The sequence below is a fragment of the Gopherus evgoodei genome, chromosome 9, assembly GCF_007399415.2.
Source record: "Gopherus evgoodei ecotype Sinaloan lineage chromosome 9, rGopEvg1_v1.p, whole genome shotgun sequence".
Taxonomy (NCBI): domain Eukaryota; kingdom Metazoa; phylum Chordata; order Testudines; family Testudinidae; genus Gopherus; species Gopherus evgoodei.
This window is the reverse complement of record NC_044330.1, coordinates 24723280-24740357: the sequence shown is the minus strand read 5'-3', so window position 1 is coordinate 24740357 and position 17078 is coordinate 24723280. Positions and strand designations below refer to the sequence as shown.

At 39.3% G+C, this 17078-nt stretch overlaps 1 protein-coding gene across 1 annotated transcript; it reads right to left on the bottom strand.

The window, feature by feature from the left end:
• Nucleotides 1-418: 418 nt before the first annotated feature.
• Nucleotides 419-16214, bottom strand: CCNL1 (cyclin L1). Its single transcript, XM_030574857.1, has 11 exons — nucleotides 15770-16214; nucleotides 15327-15401; nucleotides 14931-15040; nucleotides 7849-7969; nucleotides 7355-7419; nucleotides 5686-5785; nucleotides 5446-5550; nucleotides 5005-5146; nucleotides 2488-2599; nucleotides 2273-2371; nucleotides 419-1214 (listed from the first exon to the last, which is right to left on the bottom strand). The coding sequence occupies exons 1-11, from the start codon at nucleotides 16028-16030 to the stop codon at nucleotides 866-868; spliced, it is 1539 nt and encodes a 512-aa protein (XP_030430717.1). The 5' UTR covers nucleotides 16031-16214; the 3' UTR covers nucleotides 419-865.
• Between the last annotated feature and the right edge of the window lie 864 nt (nucleotides 16215-17078).

Genomic DNA, 17078 nt, shown 5'->3' with positions numbered 1-17078 from the left:
CTCTGGCCACTTCTGGTGTACTCCTGCCACCACCTGAATCCTGATCCCCTGACCCAGTAGAAATGAGAGTTTGGGGACTGTACTTCCAAGGCACATATGGAGCAGGCACATATGGAGCAGGCTCAAGGCATAACATAAGCACCACTCTCCTATCCCAACACCCATTTTAAAAAATCCTGAATAATGGCAACACATCTGAAACCTTTCCCTGACAAACAGGTGAGCTGGGATCCCACCCTATGGGAAACAAGACACTACTCCAACACAAGCAGTAAAAAGATGCAGTACCATGTACAAGCTCTGTGTTTAAATATTTCAAATCTTATTTGAGGTATCAACAGTGGAGGTGATAATTCAGTTTAAACAAAGCAGTGTTCTGAATTAGCTTTGGTAATAATTAGAACAATTTAATTCAACAGAGCAGTAAAAAACAGCACTATATATTTTATTTCTTGTAAAAATCTTTATACACATGCAGACTAAAACCAGTGTAAGAAAGTATTCACCATTGTTTAGACAAATAACTATACTTAAATATAAGCGTCTGCAATTGGCCTGTATAAAAATAAGGTACCTTTTTTTTTTTTAAACAGAAATGTTCTCCAGTTCTGATATTGATAAACAATACATAACTCTAATACGTACAATTTAACCTGATCATTATTTTCAATCATTTGATACTGCTATGGTATTTTATGTGCAAAAATTTAACATAGTTCTTCCAAAGAAAAATGTCCTACATGTTTTAGAAAATTAGAAGTTGGATTTTAAATAAATCAATTCCTAATCAGTTTCTCCTCCAATTTCACAGTCCGTACACTGTATTATATACAGGTTTAACTAAAATCAGGTACAGGCCCAAAACTTAGCGTCTGTGTCTGCTATGTCCTGAACGACTGCTGCTATGGTGCTTGCCTTTATGAGATCTCTCAAAAGAGCGGGATCTTTCACGCCTGTCCCTGTGATGTCCCCGTTCATGCCTGTGTTTCTTGGCAGCCTCGGCATGATCCCTGGATTTACTCTGAGAACGCGAGCGAGATTTTTTCCTTTTGTGACCATGTCTATTTGCACTCTTCAACTCATCCCTGCTGTGCTTGGCTTTTAGGTGCGGAGATCCATGATTATGATGTCTGTGAGGACTGCCACTATGACTGCGGGACCTGCTTCTTGACCTTGAGCTGTATGTTCCTGATAGACTCCTCCTATTATTGTAACTTACAAAAAAAGTTCAAGTTAGGATGTTTACATCTTTTTATGCTGTGAAAATAACAAACAAACAAACAAAACTTATACAACTGCCTCCATTTAAACAGAAGGGTTGAAAAAATGCAATAAGCATCCATTAAGTACAGGGTATAAGGATCCTATTGTTTGACAAAGTACTTTAACAGTGTGTTCCAAACCACTGAAAACTGAGCCTCCCCGCTTATCAACAGCAAAGCAATTCCACCCTACCTTCAACCAACTCAGTGGTATTGAAAGCTTAACATAAGCAACCACTACTCATGATTAGACTGTAGTTCTTTCTATTCTTACTCTTTTTACATGCCGTGGGCAGTGAAGTGTTATTAGTGACATGTGAACGATTTCAGATCTGCGATCAAACTTATTTGACATCTCTGAGTTAAGGCTCTTTACAAACTCCAGCAGAAATTACATTGGTTAAAAACACCGGTACAAGGTTTTCTTTGGAACAATAGCTAAGGAGTTGAACACATGTACAAGTCTTAACAGTTCAAATGATAAATGGATATTCACAGAACAAGATCTGGCTAAAACATTTCCACACATGTTCCTTATTATGGATCTTATATACACTTCAGATATTTAGGGAGGAGGTTACAAAAATGCACTGATTTTTAAAATTTGGTTGCATGAGACTATTTCTTATAGCACTTTCATACATATAACTACTCCTACCATTTTAAGGGAAGTGCTTAAGAAAATTCTCATATTTAAAATAGAAAACAGGTGCAACTGATGATTTTCAAACAAAAACCGTAAGAGGACCTTACTCTCTGCCATAGTTGAGTTTTAGTATTAAAGCTGTTTTATCTTAAGAATATATCGATATTCTTATACCACTGATTTTCATCCACAACCATGTGCATTTGAATATCTACTGGTTACAGCACAACTGTGTGATACTGTAACAGTTTACTAACAGCAAATCCCTTTATTGTAAGACCATCTACTATATGGAATGGCATTTTGAATTATCCTCTTGAAACAAGTCAGTCATTTAGCAATCAAAAAGTACTATTTTACTTACTGTCTCCTAGGAGTATGAGATCTAGACCGTGACTTTGTTCTTGACCTTGACCTACTAGCACTTCTGCTGCTTCTACTTCTCTTGCTTTCTTTTCTCATGCTTAAATTTAAAAAAAAAAATTGAAGATTACACTTCGCAAAACTAGATGGCAAAGACTAACTTGAAAGTGTCTGACTGAAGTTTGGCTGGCTTAAAAAAAGCCAGATTTTTCCTACCCATTGTAAGGACTCTCTGAAGCTAGTTGTCTCTCTTCTGGTTCTTTTTTAATAGTTTTGGCATTCACAGATACTGGTGTTTTCTCCTCAGTTTTCATTTCTCTTGGGGAAGCTAAGAATGAGAGCAAATAATTCAAGGTTAAGATGTTATTCGCTTGTGGCAGAATTTGCCATCAAGGAACAGGATTTTTTGGTACATTTTATGCAAGTGCTAACTTTATATAAGCGCTAACTAAAAACTTAATGCTGACTGCTGCTCTCTTTCCATTTAGTAGCTGCTCCTGTAAGTGAAAATACTACATTAAAGACACCAGTAAAATCTTTTATTTAAGTAGTTTGTAAGTCGTACGATGGCAAGTACACTGTCTAATGAGTTTTTTCTTTAAAGATGTATTTATTCTTTCATCCAAGGTACATGTAATAGGCACAAATTAAGATGAAGTATGTGTCTCTCCATCAAGAGTAATACCCTGCTCTAACCCGCTCCCCTCACACGTACTTCTTAGAACCCTGGGAAAATAGATGGTCCTTGCACCTTGTCCTGAAGTCAGAATTAGGCTGTTGGAACAAAATTTTGAGAACAGAAGCCAGTTCTAGTTGGCCTCATTGAGAGCCGCAGACAAGGTGTTCTTGCTTAGTTAAGATATGAAACTTATCTTACTACAGTAAAAGCTTTGTTGTCTGGCATGTGTTTAGTCTCAAATTCTGGTTAACTAAGAGTTATACTTACCAATGGAGGGAGGGAGTTGGGTGTGGGAAGGGGCTCAGTGCTGGGGAGGGGGCACAGGAAGGATTTCAGGGTGCTGAATCCAGGTAGCGCTCACCTCCGGTGGCTCCCCACCTCTGGCATCCCCAGAAATGGCAATATGTCCCTGCTGCTCCTAGGTGGAGGTGTGGCCTGGCAGCTCTGCATGCTGTCTCTGCCTGCAAGTGCTCCACCCCTACGCCCCAGCTCCATGGTTCATGGCCAGTGGAGCTGCAGACTTAGTGCTCAGGAAGGGAGCAGAGCACAGAGCCCCCGTGGCCATTTCTCCATCTAGGAGCAGCCGGCACATGTTGCTGCTTCCAGGGAGCCCCACAGAGCTAGTCAGGGAGCCGAGCTTGCCAGTCCTGCGCCAACCATACTTTTAATTTGTATTGGTAGATATCAGAAATGTCAGTTTCTAGAGCTTTCCGGTTGATAAAGTGCTGGATAACACAGCTTCTACTGTACTAGCTTGAGCACGTAAGCTGCTGGAACCACACAATCAGGTCATCTAACCACAAGCAAAACATTTAGAGTTTCATTTCAAAACTAATACCATGAATTGCACCACATACTGGATGTTATTTGAGAGGAAGGTTTTAATCTTATGCCTCAACTAGCCAACAGCAGAATTACCATTAAAAATTGAGTTGCTGGCTTGTTCTGAATGCCCTCAAGTCCCATTTTCACTCAGCTTTGAGAGAGCTACCCATACATAAAATTATCCCTTCACCCTCCCTTTAGGAGTCAATAATGGAATTTTACATGCACTACTTCAAAGAACTTTCAAAGTTCAACCAAATTGCAAGTTCAAGGAATAGCTGTTACTTTGAAAGATACAAAACAAAATAAAGGTTTAGGTTCTATACATTTGCTCTAGTCTTCAGATAATGTACTGTAATCATTTATTGTGTTTGTACATTGCCTAGTATAATCGTGCCCAACCTAGCTGTGGTCTTTAAGTGCTACTGGAATTTAAATGTCAAAAAAGTTAAGACTTGTATGTTTTAAACTAACAGGATCCTTTTAAAGTTCTTTACAGTATAATTTTAATGATTGGCTGGTCTGTTAAACGTATAACTAAAGCTATGTTCTATGCACTGTAGCTATTCTATATTACTGCCAAGACAGCACTGCTACTGGAAATTCCATTTCTAGATTTCTGAATTGTTCATATTCACAGCTTTGGATTGCAGAGGTCCTACTGTACCTTGATGAATAAAAACATATTGAAAGATGTTTTAAAACGATTTTTAGAAATACCTAGCACAAGGAAAATAATTAGCAGGCACATCTGTTAAGAGGAGTTGAGTTGTGTCACATGACTTAGGTTTCAAGTTAATAGTGTCACTAGATTCTATTGCATTTCAGAAACACTGGCATATGAAAATCCCACTTACAAGCTTTCAATATTTATTATGTACTTCTACAGTAAAGATACAGTGATGCATATGCTGAATGTGTACCATTAATGGCATTAACCAAGGAGTATGACATAATGAGCATCTAATCGATATTGCAATTTTCCTTCAATATCACATTATTGCAGATTGCCAATAATGGGTGCCAATGAAAATCCAGTAACCAAAAGTAATTAAAATGTTATCCTCTAGCTTTAACCATATGAGAAGTTTTATATAACTTCACAATTCTCAATGGAGAATGAGAAATTTTACATCTCATTCCTTCCACTGCATCAAGGTATAGAATTAGAAGAGATTCATTGTATATAGACATCTTCCTACAGGACTGTTCCTTGCGTTGTAACTTACATGGTTTGGAAGCAGGAGAAAAGCCACCCAGTGTTGAGAGAGCTGGAGTACCATCTGGGTTTAATCCTTTTGCTTTAAGTTTAGCTTCCTGTAATGCCATTTTTCTCTTTTCTACTTCTTTATCCAGCAATTCATAATTAGGCTGTTTAAGAGAGTAATAGGCACTGTCAAGATTTTGGACCAAGATTACGCTAGTCAATATACCACACCTATTATAGTATCTGACACCCATGCAATTAAGCAACATATCTAACATGGGTTATATGTGATTCACACTCATGCTCTTCTCCAAGGAGGGAATGGTGAATACAGAGGAGCCTTTTTCTGGTAGATTTTTAATTGTACGTGTTTACATATTTGTTCAAACGCAATCATACACACCCTACTTGGCAATGCTAACTTTATCTTCATTTAAGTTAGTCAGTTCTGAAAATAAGTTACCTTTTTCCTAGTATAAAGCTTCAGAGTTGTTATACATATCTCCTGAATCTCATCTTCTGTGGTGCCAAAGAGTAGAAACCAATGAGGACGGGTAGGCAGTGGAATCTAAAAGGCAGAATAAAGCCTTAATATCAAAGAAATCTGACCTTTAGTATCATTACAGAAGTTTTCCAGGAACAAAAACAAAGTTACTAATAATGAATACACCAATCCCAAGCAATTAAACACAAACACACTTACCTGAAGAGCTCTAGCAGCAAGATAAATACAAGCACATGCTATTGTTTCTGGTTGAAAACGAACAAATACATTAGTTCGAAGACTGTCATTCATGTAATTCCTAAAAAAAAAAAAAAAAAAAAATAAAAGTTTGTCTCATGTTCACTTATCACTTTCAGTTTAAAGAAACAAAACTGGAGACTCAATCTACTTTATTATTTTTTCTTTAACTTACATATGCTTATTGCCTTTTTTAGACTGTAGTACTACCATCACTTTGGTTTTAAAGGGTTTACCGTTTTGAATTTGCTGCTTCACTTTTGTAACATCAAAATACGCACCATTGTCATTGCTCTGAAGTCCCAATGCAAGAACTACGTCTCACTTAGAAACAGAACTCTGAATGTCACCAAATAAGGGATTTTTGCAAATGTTATGGTTAAAATTGATTTTTTTCTCCAAATACTTTAGGATAGTCTATGAAGTGTCCATCAAACTAAACTTTACAAATCTATAGAGTCTAATGAATAGTTTGTCCAGTTATATGATCAGCGAAGCATGCTTTTCTATAGGCATTTACTGTCACTTAAGCAATGAAAGCCCTCTACCCAAGAGGTAAGTCCATTTTTGTCTGAAACTCAAGTGTTTAAAAACGGATATACTTTTATATCCACTACATGATGAGGTAGCTAAACATATGACCAAAAAAGTCTGTTAAATGTTCCACATAATACACCAGTTCTGCTTCAACTTTATTCTATTTTGTAAGCAGATAACCATCTAGTTGCTTGCCCTGTGTCAACCATTTAACCTTGTGTTGGATAAAGTTAAAAATAACTGCATCTTTCAATAATCATTGGGACTGGTTACTACAAATTGCATAGTTAACTTCACACTTACTAAATTATAGCACCTTTCCTCTACCGAGCTAGTATTGCCAAGTATTGTTATGCCAATAATGACTTTTAAACTTCAGGGACAGTTCTAAAAATTTATAACATGTGAATTACAGAAGTTAACAGTACAACCAATCACCAGTGATTTATATAAAATGGTGCCCAACATTCAGTTTCTAAATACTGTGTTAAGAAAGCATGAGCATGCTGTATTCACTTTAAGGAACTTCATAATCCAAGCTTAATTAAGTCAACTGAATCCATATTGGTTGAAAGTAGTCAATCCAAAACGTGTCCATGGGTCCTTTAGATACACTAAAGTAAGTAGGTAGGCAACAAATATACATTTAGAAACATGTTGAACAGTTACTTCTAGAAGCAAATATACAAATCCTTTTGACACCCGGACAGAACTAGAAGATGCTGCCAGATGGATATGGACCACTTCAGTGAATCTCGGATGAGAGCTTGCACTGGATTGACTGCAGAGAAGGGCAGCCAATCAGGCCATCCCCAGGTGAGCTGTGGTGCAGAGGGCAGAGTTCTATGACTTACCATCATGGACTACCCTTTAATTAAAGAGTAGAAAAAAGAACAAAGTTAAATTGAGTTCTCCATTAAAGTAAGTTAATCAAACCATGAAAATAGTAAGCAGAAACAAGCATTAAATGCATTGTGAAATGTATATATTTTAATTTAGAACTTACAGCTCAATGCTTTGCATATGGGACATCAAGCTTGTTATTTCTGTTACTATTTTCCTGGCTAGGAAAAATGGAAAAGAATAAACTTACCAGGCTGTCTGAACGAGGGTTTGATTACGTTCACATTCTAAGACTTGTAAATACATAACAATGATCTGAGGGATAAGAGAAAAAACTCAACTTTAACACACAAGGAAAAAGTGATAGATGCATGTTTTTAACACATGAAACAATTTTCTTATATTTTTACGTGGTGGTGTTCTACTTCAATCCCACAGCAAAGGCTGTAAACCCATACACATCTAGTTCTTCTTGTCCATTGAGACATATCCCCAATTTTACAACTTTTACATGACTGTCACCTCTGCCATAGTGTAGGCAAGTGACTTCTACCAAGGCAACCACAAGCTACTAATCGGCCAAATGTTTCTGCTGTGTGGACAATTAACTGCAGTTACCTGTAGAGGGGTGTAGGAGAGTTCCCCCAGGTCATTTCCAAACCTGCATTTCTTCTGTTACGTCTCATAGAGATGCTGTCAAGGCAGCTCAATACTTGAAAGCCTGTATTTCATTTGACAACTCACCTTATGTGGATGCTTGACATGAACACAAAATCCCAACTCCTTCAGTACCCTCCTTTCTGCTTTGATTACTTGATTTTTGGTGTTTATGTAGTTCTGATCAAGTATCAAGGGGCTTGGAGTCCTATAGTTTGTAAGAAATAAAATCAAAACTGTTTTGCATATCCAGAATAGTTGCATCTCTGTTTTCCCTTCCAACCAACTAATGGCAACAGAAACCTGTTTTAAACTCCTGCAAGCAAGTTTAAGCATTAATCTTGTGCTGTCCAAGTTTAAACTAGTTTAGCCACAATCAGAGCTAAACTACAGGTTGAAACTAAACTAAGACTGCCATCCTGCTAACATTACTCCTCTGTTACTGACTGCGCAAACTGCCTTCCAGTCTTAAAACTGAAATAATGTGATTTACAATTTATAATGAATATTTCAGACACCTACAGTACCAACATTAGAAAGTGAGCAATGAAAACAATCTGAATACACTAATCATTACCTCTAGCAAAAGACTTGTTTAACTATTTAAGTGCTGTATCAGCTATTAAGTTTAAGCAAGTTCATGTTTTATTGTACTGGAATTGCCTATGTGTAGGACGAAAGGGAAGAATACATACCAAAATTTGAAAGAAAGCAAATGTGCCAACATCAGATTTAAAAAGAGTAAACAGAATTTCCAAGGGAGCTTCAAAAGAGACCAGTGACCTCTGAGCAAAGAGGACTCCTAAAATTAAACACTGTGGTGCATCCTTTTACACAAAGCAGGACACCAGGAAAAGGAAACACCCCCCTGAATACTGAGCTATTAGAAAAACTAATGGGTGCAGTTCAGCACATCAAATGTTTATAAGGTAAGAACTCTCAAACGGAAAGATACACAAACCTGGCACGTCATGCAATTTCCAATCTCTCCACCCACAGTCCTGCAATATATTGTATTCAGGTAAAGTCTCAAAAAAAAAAAAAAAAAAAAAAAAAAAAAACACACACCACCCACAGGCTGTGGGTTGTTACTGCATAGTATAGCAACCAAGCAACATATCCTATTTTATTTGTTCCTCTCTTTTTCTAGGTTTTTGCTTCCTAACTCATTTTTGTCTACATTTTTTCTTTATATTGTTGATTTAGCTTACAAGGTTTTAGAGCAGAGACTTGTCTTATATGCCTGTAAAGTACACAGCATATTTTGGGTGCTATACAAGTCAAAGGATAACAGTTTATCCCCTCAGTAACTAATTATACTTAAAAAAAAAGTGACTCAAACTGCATTATTTATCTCCAGCATTCCCAGCAAAACTTTTCTACAATACAATGATTTGACTGCAAAGATGCAAAATCCACCAATACAGAAAGACTGCAGATGAAATTCAGCATAATAAATATAACATGTGGTTCTTAACACCTTTCAGAGACCACACACATTCTGCAACTCACTTCTTCCAGCTGGACCACTGAGGGAAGTAATTAATGGTCAAGCGTGCCCTGCTGGTAGGATGGGGCCAAATATATTGCAAGATGAACTTTGGAATGCCTTTGATGTTTGGATTAACTGTATGACCTGGGAGCACTCTAAATTAGTAATTCCATGACAGCTCAAAATTTATCATTAAACTGCATTTTACTGATGTAGATAACTACAAGACTCTCAAAGAATGTCTATTCAAAAACTTATATCCCTCAAACTGAGTCTGCATTGCTAATAAGATGTTACATTGTTCAAAGAGGCAGTCTATTTTTTGTCTTGATCAAGTTATAGTCAAGGTCCAGACTCCAGATAAAATAATGATTATATTTATATGTATGTGAATAAACAAAAATAGTACATCAATAATAAGTAAATAGATTTTGGGATCCATTCAAAAGTCTGGATTTGGCCCGCAGTCCACCTATTGATTACCCCTGCTTCACTAAAGCAAAGTCACCCATGTTTTAATCAAGAGTAACTAGTTTATGAACCATTGTTCGACTGAAGAAAAAAAAGTCAAAGATTTTGTTTTTGTTTTTTTACAGTGAAGCCGAATCAGTAGTATCTCAATTCTGTATAGTTGTCACATGTTTAAGATCATCATCGTGTACGTAAGTTAAAATGCAGCAAGTTACCAAGTCTGGAAACAAACTCATTCAAATCTTCTATAGGGACAGAAATACCTGGAGACAGGTGATTATGCTATTATCTTATTAAATCTGTTTGCCACAGAAAGGTAAATATTTGACAATGACTTGTCTAATAAGTACAGACCATATATAGCTTATTCCACTTCAGATACTGCAAAGATTACAAGCCAGTTATCACAATAGCTCCTCTTATTTTTAGGAGGGGATCATTGCTAAAGGAGAAATTTTCAAAGAAGTATTAGGGCAGCAGGGATTCAATACTTTTAGTGTCTCCTGATGAGTTTTAAGATATGCTGAGACTTATCTTAAATGCTTAGGGTGGGATTTTAGATAAATTGCTTAGGTTAGTTGGAATACTAAAGGTAGGTTTATTCGGAAGCCTAGCTAAAGCATTTCAGAGACAGTAATAACCTGGATATTATACTTTATTTATGAATCTAACAATCAAAATATTAGCAAAACCACATTTCAAGGCAAAAAACTTGGAGAAGTTGAATAGATGCAGCTAAACTATCTTGTTAGTAGTATGCTACTTTGCGATAAGTGACAGAGAAATATCTCACTGAACACTTAAGTCCACAAGCCAGGTCCCAGTCTGAACATTTTTATAGGCCTACTATAGATGTTTGACAGCAGTTCTTATACAACGGTTTATTTCCTTTATTCCATTAATATAGGCTTTTGCAAAGATGAATTCTCAAACTACGTAAGAAAATAGAGTTATAAAGTAATCCTTATTTGTAGTCTGATTTTCAGAGGTGCCGAGTACTTACAGCACCTACTTGAGCAGTAGGCCCTCAGCACCAAAATGATAGGGAAGGGACAATCAAGCCATTACAGGATGTCTGTTTTATTCATTGCCCAGACATGCACCATGTTCATCAGGGACATCAGTTTTATGGTACTACAATCCTAACAGCGTCCAGAGAAAGAACTTATGTTCATAGCATCTAGACAGCACTAAAAGAAATGGAAAACTCATGATGTGCAATTTTGGATTTATCTACTTTATCACAAATCTGATCCCGCATAAAAGGCAGTCAATTGTGCCCTACTAGTGACAGAAAATAAATCGTAAATTTTTAAGCTAACAAAAATAATTAGGAATTGACACCCCATTCTTAAAATGGAATGTTAGTTCTAAAACTTATCAATTTTAACCTCTCCCCTAGTAAGAGGAAAGAAAAAGTTGCTACTACTTCTTCCTGCAAATGTTCTCGGTCATAAGGATTTTTATTTTGCGCAACACTCTGAATAGCCATTTTGCTGCTGGCCTGAAAGGGTAGTGGAGGGGAGGAGGGACGATCAAGCGCTCTAAGGACTATTGAGATGTCCACCCTACCTATGCATCAGAAGTGCACCTCAAAGCAGCTTTCGGATTCTCTCCCTGAACACGGCACCCAACAGTCTACCTTGCAATACCATCATTACAGTTAAAGTGCCAAGTTTCACTAGAAAGGGAATATGTACGCAGAACATGGGGCTAGTGGCCATAACCTAGATAGCTTGTCTAACATTAAAGGTTAGTCACAAAACAATCTAAAGCTATAACTAGGGAATTAGACCATAAAATGAGGACGTTTTGTAATACTAATAATTAAATGAACTGCCAAAAGTGCAGTCTTTTCGATCTTCTATTCCTAATTGGAATCACCACCTCTTTGATACTGACATTAGAACATTTTTTCTGTTTCCATTAGAAAGCAGGTGGATAAGAGAAACAGAAGATGAAAGGAAAACCCTGTATGTCTAACATTTATAAACATTAAAACTACCTCATGCCACAGATGTGATCTACTCAGATCACTCACTGCCACTGAAAGAGCCTGAAATCTGTCACATTATTTAATGTGACAAAAGACAAAATGAGAGTTCTGTTTTGTGTGATATTCTAACAAACACTGCAGGCTTCATGATTTGCATATATTACAAGCCAACGTCATGAAGTTATTTCACTGATGTAAAAGAAAGAATGGCTTCCTAAAAGCTTCCCTTAAATCAGTTCATAAGACTATAAAACTGATGTCAGAAAAGGAGTGGGTGTTTACATATAACAGTTACCAAAAACCAAGGGCTATAACCCACATCAACTGCAACTTATGTTCCACATGCTAAACATGGCTCAACATATGCAGTCAAGTATGTTTTCAGATATTTCAAAGAACAAGTTTAGTGTGTAGTTACGAAAAACAGGCTTTCAATTTAATACCACAGGTAGACTTATTCATGCGCACAAAAATGTTATGTACAATACTCCGTGGCATATTGTCACACTGAGAATACAACAGAAGCATTTATTTGTCAAAAAACTATCTTTAGCCCTGTGCCTACTACCCAGAAGCAAGCTACATAGTTGACCAAATGCTTTGTATGAGCTTCTGACTTGAGAATTTAGGCATCTGACCCCAATCATACGAACACATGCACAGGAGGGGTAGTTAAAAAAAACAAACAAAAACTAAGCACAAGACCGCATGTATACTGGGTCAAGGCCTTTTCTGTATTCTTGAACAACGGTTTATATATCAAATCTCAATTGAAATAGGCAAAAGTTAGAACTAGGAACCAGTAGGTGTCTAAAGAAGGATATACAGAATGAATATGTAATGCTTCAACAGAAATCAGAGTTTTGGTACTTTACAGATAAAGTTAACACAAATTAGACTAAGGCAATATGAAAACTAAGTGTAAGATAACTAGACTGTTTCATTTCTTCTTGTGTCAGGATGTCAGTGAAAATTCTAAATAGAGCCTAAGTGTCAGCTTCAAATAAAAAAATATTAAACTAATATACTAAAAACCTGGACAGCAAAGAAAAAAGCTTATAACAAGATACAGGAGTTCTTCCAAATGGTTCACCAGCGGCCAACCTGTTAGTCCCCCGATTCCAGTGACCTATTCTCAGAGCACTGGCTTCTCCTTGGGGATTTTCGATACTTCACTCACTGTTGCCATGACGACAGCTTCATCTCTATGTACCACTCCACATCACCCAGGCTTTGGTAAATGTAGCTGGTCGCTGTATAGTCGGTTGCAAGGGAAAAAAGAGCTGAAGTTAATAACGTGTACAGTTTACGTATTAGTAAGCTTGTAAAAAGTACAGAAAAAATGTTTATATCCAGCTTGTTTTAGAAAAGCAAGCCTGAGTGTCTCACTTAGACATTAAGATTAATTTCATGCAGATTCATTTCTCAAAATCTTAAGGCAATGATACCCATTTCACTATAAGTGAATTAACAAATGGGTCAAGAAATGATCTGCCTCTCTTTGAGCATGATGCATTGTGGATGCATTTACATGGGTAAATGATATTCTGAATTGGAACAGGCTATGTGGAAAAAAAAATTTATAAGTAAATTTTTTTCTCTGATCCTTCCAACACCATATAAAAATTGACTCATTCTTATTCTCATAGCACAGAAAAACATTTTTATATCACCAATTAATCTTTAGTCTCTGGTTCAAAGCTCACACATTAAGTGAACCAATTTTAGTAATCAAATAAGAAGATTCCTTTGTCGTAATTATGGCAAATAGTAATTTTCAAGAGATTCCATGGAATCCCAACAGTAAATTTACAGAATTCTCCTAGTGCCAACAAGTGCAAAAAACCATTAATTCCTCATTTTAAAAACTAGGTTCCATTCAAATCAGATGCAGATAGTCAATTTTTCTATTACTAAAACTGACTTTAAAGAGGTGAGCATATGGCAATAAAAGAAGGTTTAACAAACTGGCTACATTTTGTGCACTGTAAGTACTGAATATGTAAAATAAAACCACCATAAATACAACTAATTTTCCTAATTTTTTTATATTCTATTTCTTCAAAAAGTCAAGTTGCAGAATATATTTTTTTAAATTCCCCTTTCGCCTAGCAAGACAAAATACAGAAAAAGTTTTACTTTTAACTAGCAGAAAAGAAAGTCCTTCAGAGCTTTAATTTACTGTATTCTTTATCTTTCAACGTAGTCAATACAACTAGGTACATTTACTAGAGACAAGACAGGCGAGGTAATACAACTGAAATGCCTTCATGAACATCTGCAGGAAGTCTGAATTACTGTTTAAGAGCCAGGTTTAAACATTGCCTTGCTGTGAAATATTTATTGAGTATTCCTCCCCTTCAAACACATTCCTTGCACCTTCTTTAATCTAGTAATGTAACCTTGCTTTACACTTAAAAAGCCAAAAATTAAGCACTCAACTGAAAATGGCTCTACAAACTAAAAGCGGAATCATCACAGAACCACACACAGATCAGATAAATGAATATAAGTTTCAATTTTACTGATTTGAAAGTTCTCACTGTACCATTAAAGTACCACTCATGTTCTGTAATCACAGGTGCACTCAGCTTCCAAGATTCAATCCTATATGCCTTGCTGATGTGTCATTAAAGCTTCATACACTGTACAGCAAATCATACTTTCCACTGCCACTTTTATACTGCTTTCTCACCACAAATGCTGTTATGCTTACATACTTCAGTCTATTTTACTGTCTACAGTAGCCAAGTATAGAAAATATTCTAACAAGATCTCACTAATACTACAGAATTATTTAATTTGCACAAAACACTTATAGCAAAGTAGACCTACCCTAAAAATTAAAAACAAACAAAAAGAACACGAAACAATCTGCCAGCTAACCAAACTTACAGCTAAGACTTCCTTTAAGAAACTCAGAGACACCCCCCCCCACTGCACCCCAATTCAGTTAGGAAGAGACTTTACACTGGAATCAATACTCAGACTTGCAGCTATATGAATCATGCTGTCAGAGCAATATATTTCTGCCTTTACCAAATCAAAGTCACATTGATGGAGACCAGCAGCAAAAACATTAAGGTGTACCTAATAGCCAATTCTCAATTTTAGGGTGTTGGACTGAGCCTGGAAAATCAAACTGGTTTGATAAAACTGGCATATTACAGTGATAGCGGGTGGATATACTGAAAATGGAGTTATTCTTACCTTTTTACTCTTAACTGGCGCAAATGATGAAAGACATTTATCACATCTCTTATACGACGAGGTGCTTCTTCAATTTTGGAAGCGAGATTGATGCAGGCCATAGCAACAATCTGAAAAGAAGCCATTTCCGTGAGACGGAGATTTGCAGGTCCCATTGGACACGTTACACAACCAGCTGGAGAAACCACCCCAAAAAGGCTGAAAAATGCAGCTTTACCGACACTGCTTCCCTGAGGAAGTGCCGGGAGGGCCCGGGGCAGGGCTAGTGCCCTCCGCAGTTCCCATGCGGATCGGAGCAAGGAGCCCACACAGCTGGGACTGGGCGAAAGCCTCCAGCAGCCCGCGCCCCACCCCGGGCCCAGCGGGGGCGCGCGCCGGCCGGCAGCCGGGACTCACCTCGAAGTTGTGTTTGACGAACGACTTGGAGTAGAAGAAGCGGTGGAACAGCACCTGCCCCGTCGCCATCGCCACCTGCGAACACAAACCCCCCGCGCGGGGGAGATGAGCCGGCTCAGCAGGCGGGACGGGGCGGGAGCGGAGCCGGCTCTCCAGGGGAGATGGCTGAGCCGGCTCCGGCACCAGGCCGCCGCCATTTTGTGTCAAGCACCCGGCTGGCGCCCTCCCCCTCCCCGACCTCCACACACACGCGCCCTCCCTGCAGCGCCTCCTCGCCACAATGGCGGCGCCACCCCCCGCCCTGCGGCCCAAGCCGCGCGGTGACCTTCCGAGGCCGAGGCCTCCTCACGCGCCCCCAGCCCCGGCCTCACACCAACAGGGCGCGCAAGGGCCCCTCCCGCCGCCCAGCCCCCGAGGAGCGGCGCTCCAGGCCCAGCACGTACCTGCGGCAGGCGGAGGAGGATCCCGGCCGCCTGGATGAGCTCGCAGCCCAAGATGCGCAGGTCGGTCTCGCTGGGCAGGTCCAGGCCGTCCTGCATGGAGGGGGTAGGCGAGAGCCGCTCCTCGGGGATGAGCGAGTGATCGATGGTGAGCGACACCTCCGAGTACAGCCGGTCCCCAATGAGGATGCCCGGGGCCGCTGGGGCGGGAGGAGGGGCGGCGGGAGCGGCAGCCGGAGAAGTGTGGGTCGCAGCAGAGGCCATGATGGCTGAGCACAGAACCTACCGCACCCGGAGCCGGCCACGCAGAGAACAACCCGCCCTGCCCGGCTTCTAGTGACGCAGCACACAGCGGCGCCTCCGCGCGGTGCGCGCTGGGAAAAAAGAGTCCCGCCTCGCTGGTGCAGCTGGGCCGCGCGTAGAGCCTCAGCCGTGGTGACGCGTCTCGGAACGTAGTAGAGTCTTAATGCCCGCGGTGGGTGGGGCTACGGCACGGGGACATTGGGCTGCTGGTCTGGGAGAAGCGGGTTCAGAATGTGAAGGCGGGGCCTGTAACCGTCAGCCCTGGGAGCCAGGACTCCTGGGTTCCATCACCCAGCTCTGCCACAGACCCAGTGCCCCGGGGCTGTGCCTCAGTCTCCTCATTCTGTAAACCGGCTATAACCACACACCCCTTTGTGAGGGCTTTAGGGCCATCAGGCGGAAGGTGCTTATACATTAAACCTCCTCGGGGAGCAAACGGGGGCCATAGGCAGAGCTGGGATGATGCCATGCACCTCCTGGTAAAGCCTGGAGGAGGTTTCGAGTCCCAGCACCTTGGTAAAAATAATGCATTAGGAATTGAGAAGGCCAGGACCAGACTGACGCTTAATCTGTGCTGTAATATCCTACAGAATGCTGCTGCATAACTCGTCTCCAGAAAAATCTTATCTGGCGAAACTTGTTTTGAAATAATGGTCCTTCATTTACAGGCAGGAGGCCCCAAATTTTAGATAAGACCAAGCCTTGTCCAAATGATAGTGCCATCATTATAGGCACAGTCCATGTGTTAAAGTTGAGATTCTGTCAGTATTTTAATTACAGCCTTTTTGTAAGGAGGGAGTAGGGGAAAAAATAGAATTAATTCATGTACAAATGAAAACAATCCCTTCTAAAATCCACAGTTGCAAAATATGTATAGCTGTTTTTTATTAATAAAAATACCAATTTAACCAAATTTGCTAAACACTGTATAAATACTGAGCTCTGAATCATAGATCCAGAATTTAGTAAGATGCTCGCCCTAGGGCTTGTAGATTTTTATGTCCTGCTC

Bases quoted from the DNA above. Each gene is read 5' to 3' on its own strand.
- CCNL1 (XM_030574857.1), bottom strand. From the start codon at position 16,030: ATGGCCTCTGCTGCGACCCACACTTCTCCGGCTGCCGCTCCCGCCGCC. The intron at 15,402-15,769 runs GTACGTGCTGGG...TTGTGTTCGCAG, and splicing joins TCCTCCTCCGCCTGCCGCAG to GTGGCGATGGCGACGGGGCA. The intron at 7,420-7,848 runs GTGAGTTGTCAA...CTTATCCCTCAG, and splicing joins ATGTCAAGCATCCACATAAG to ATCATTGTTATGTATTTACA.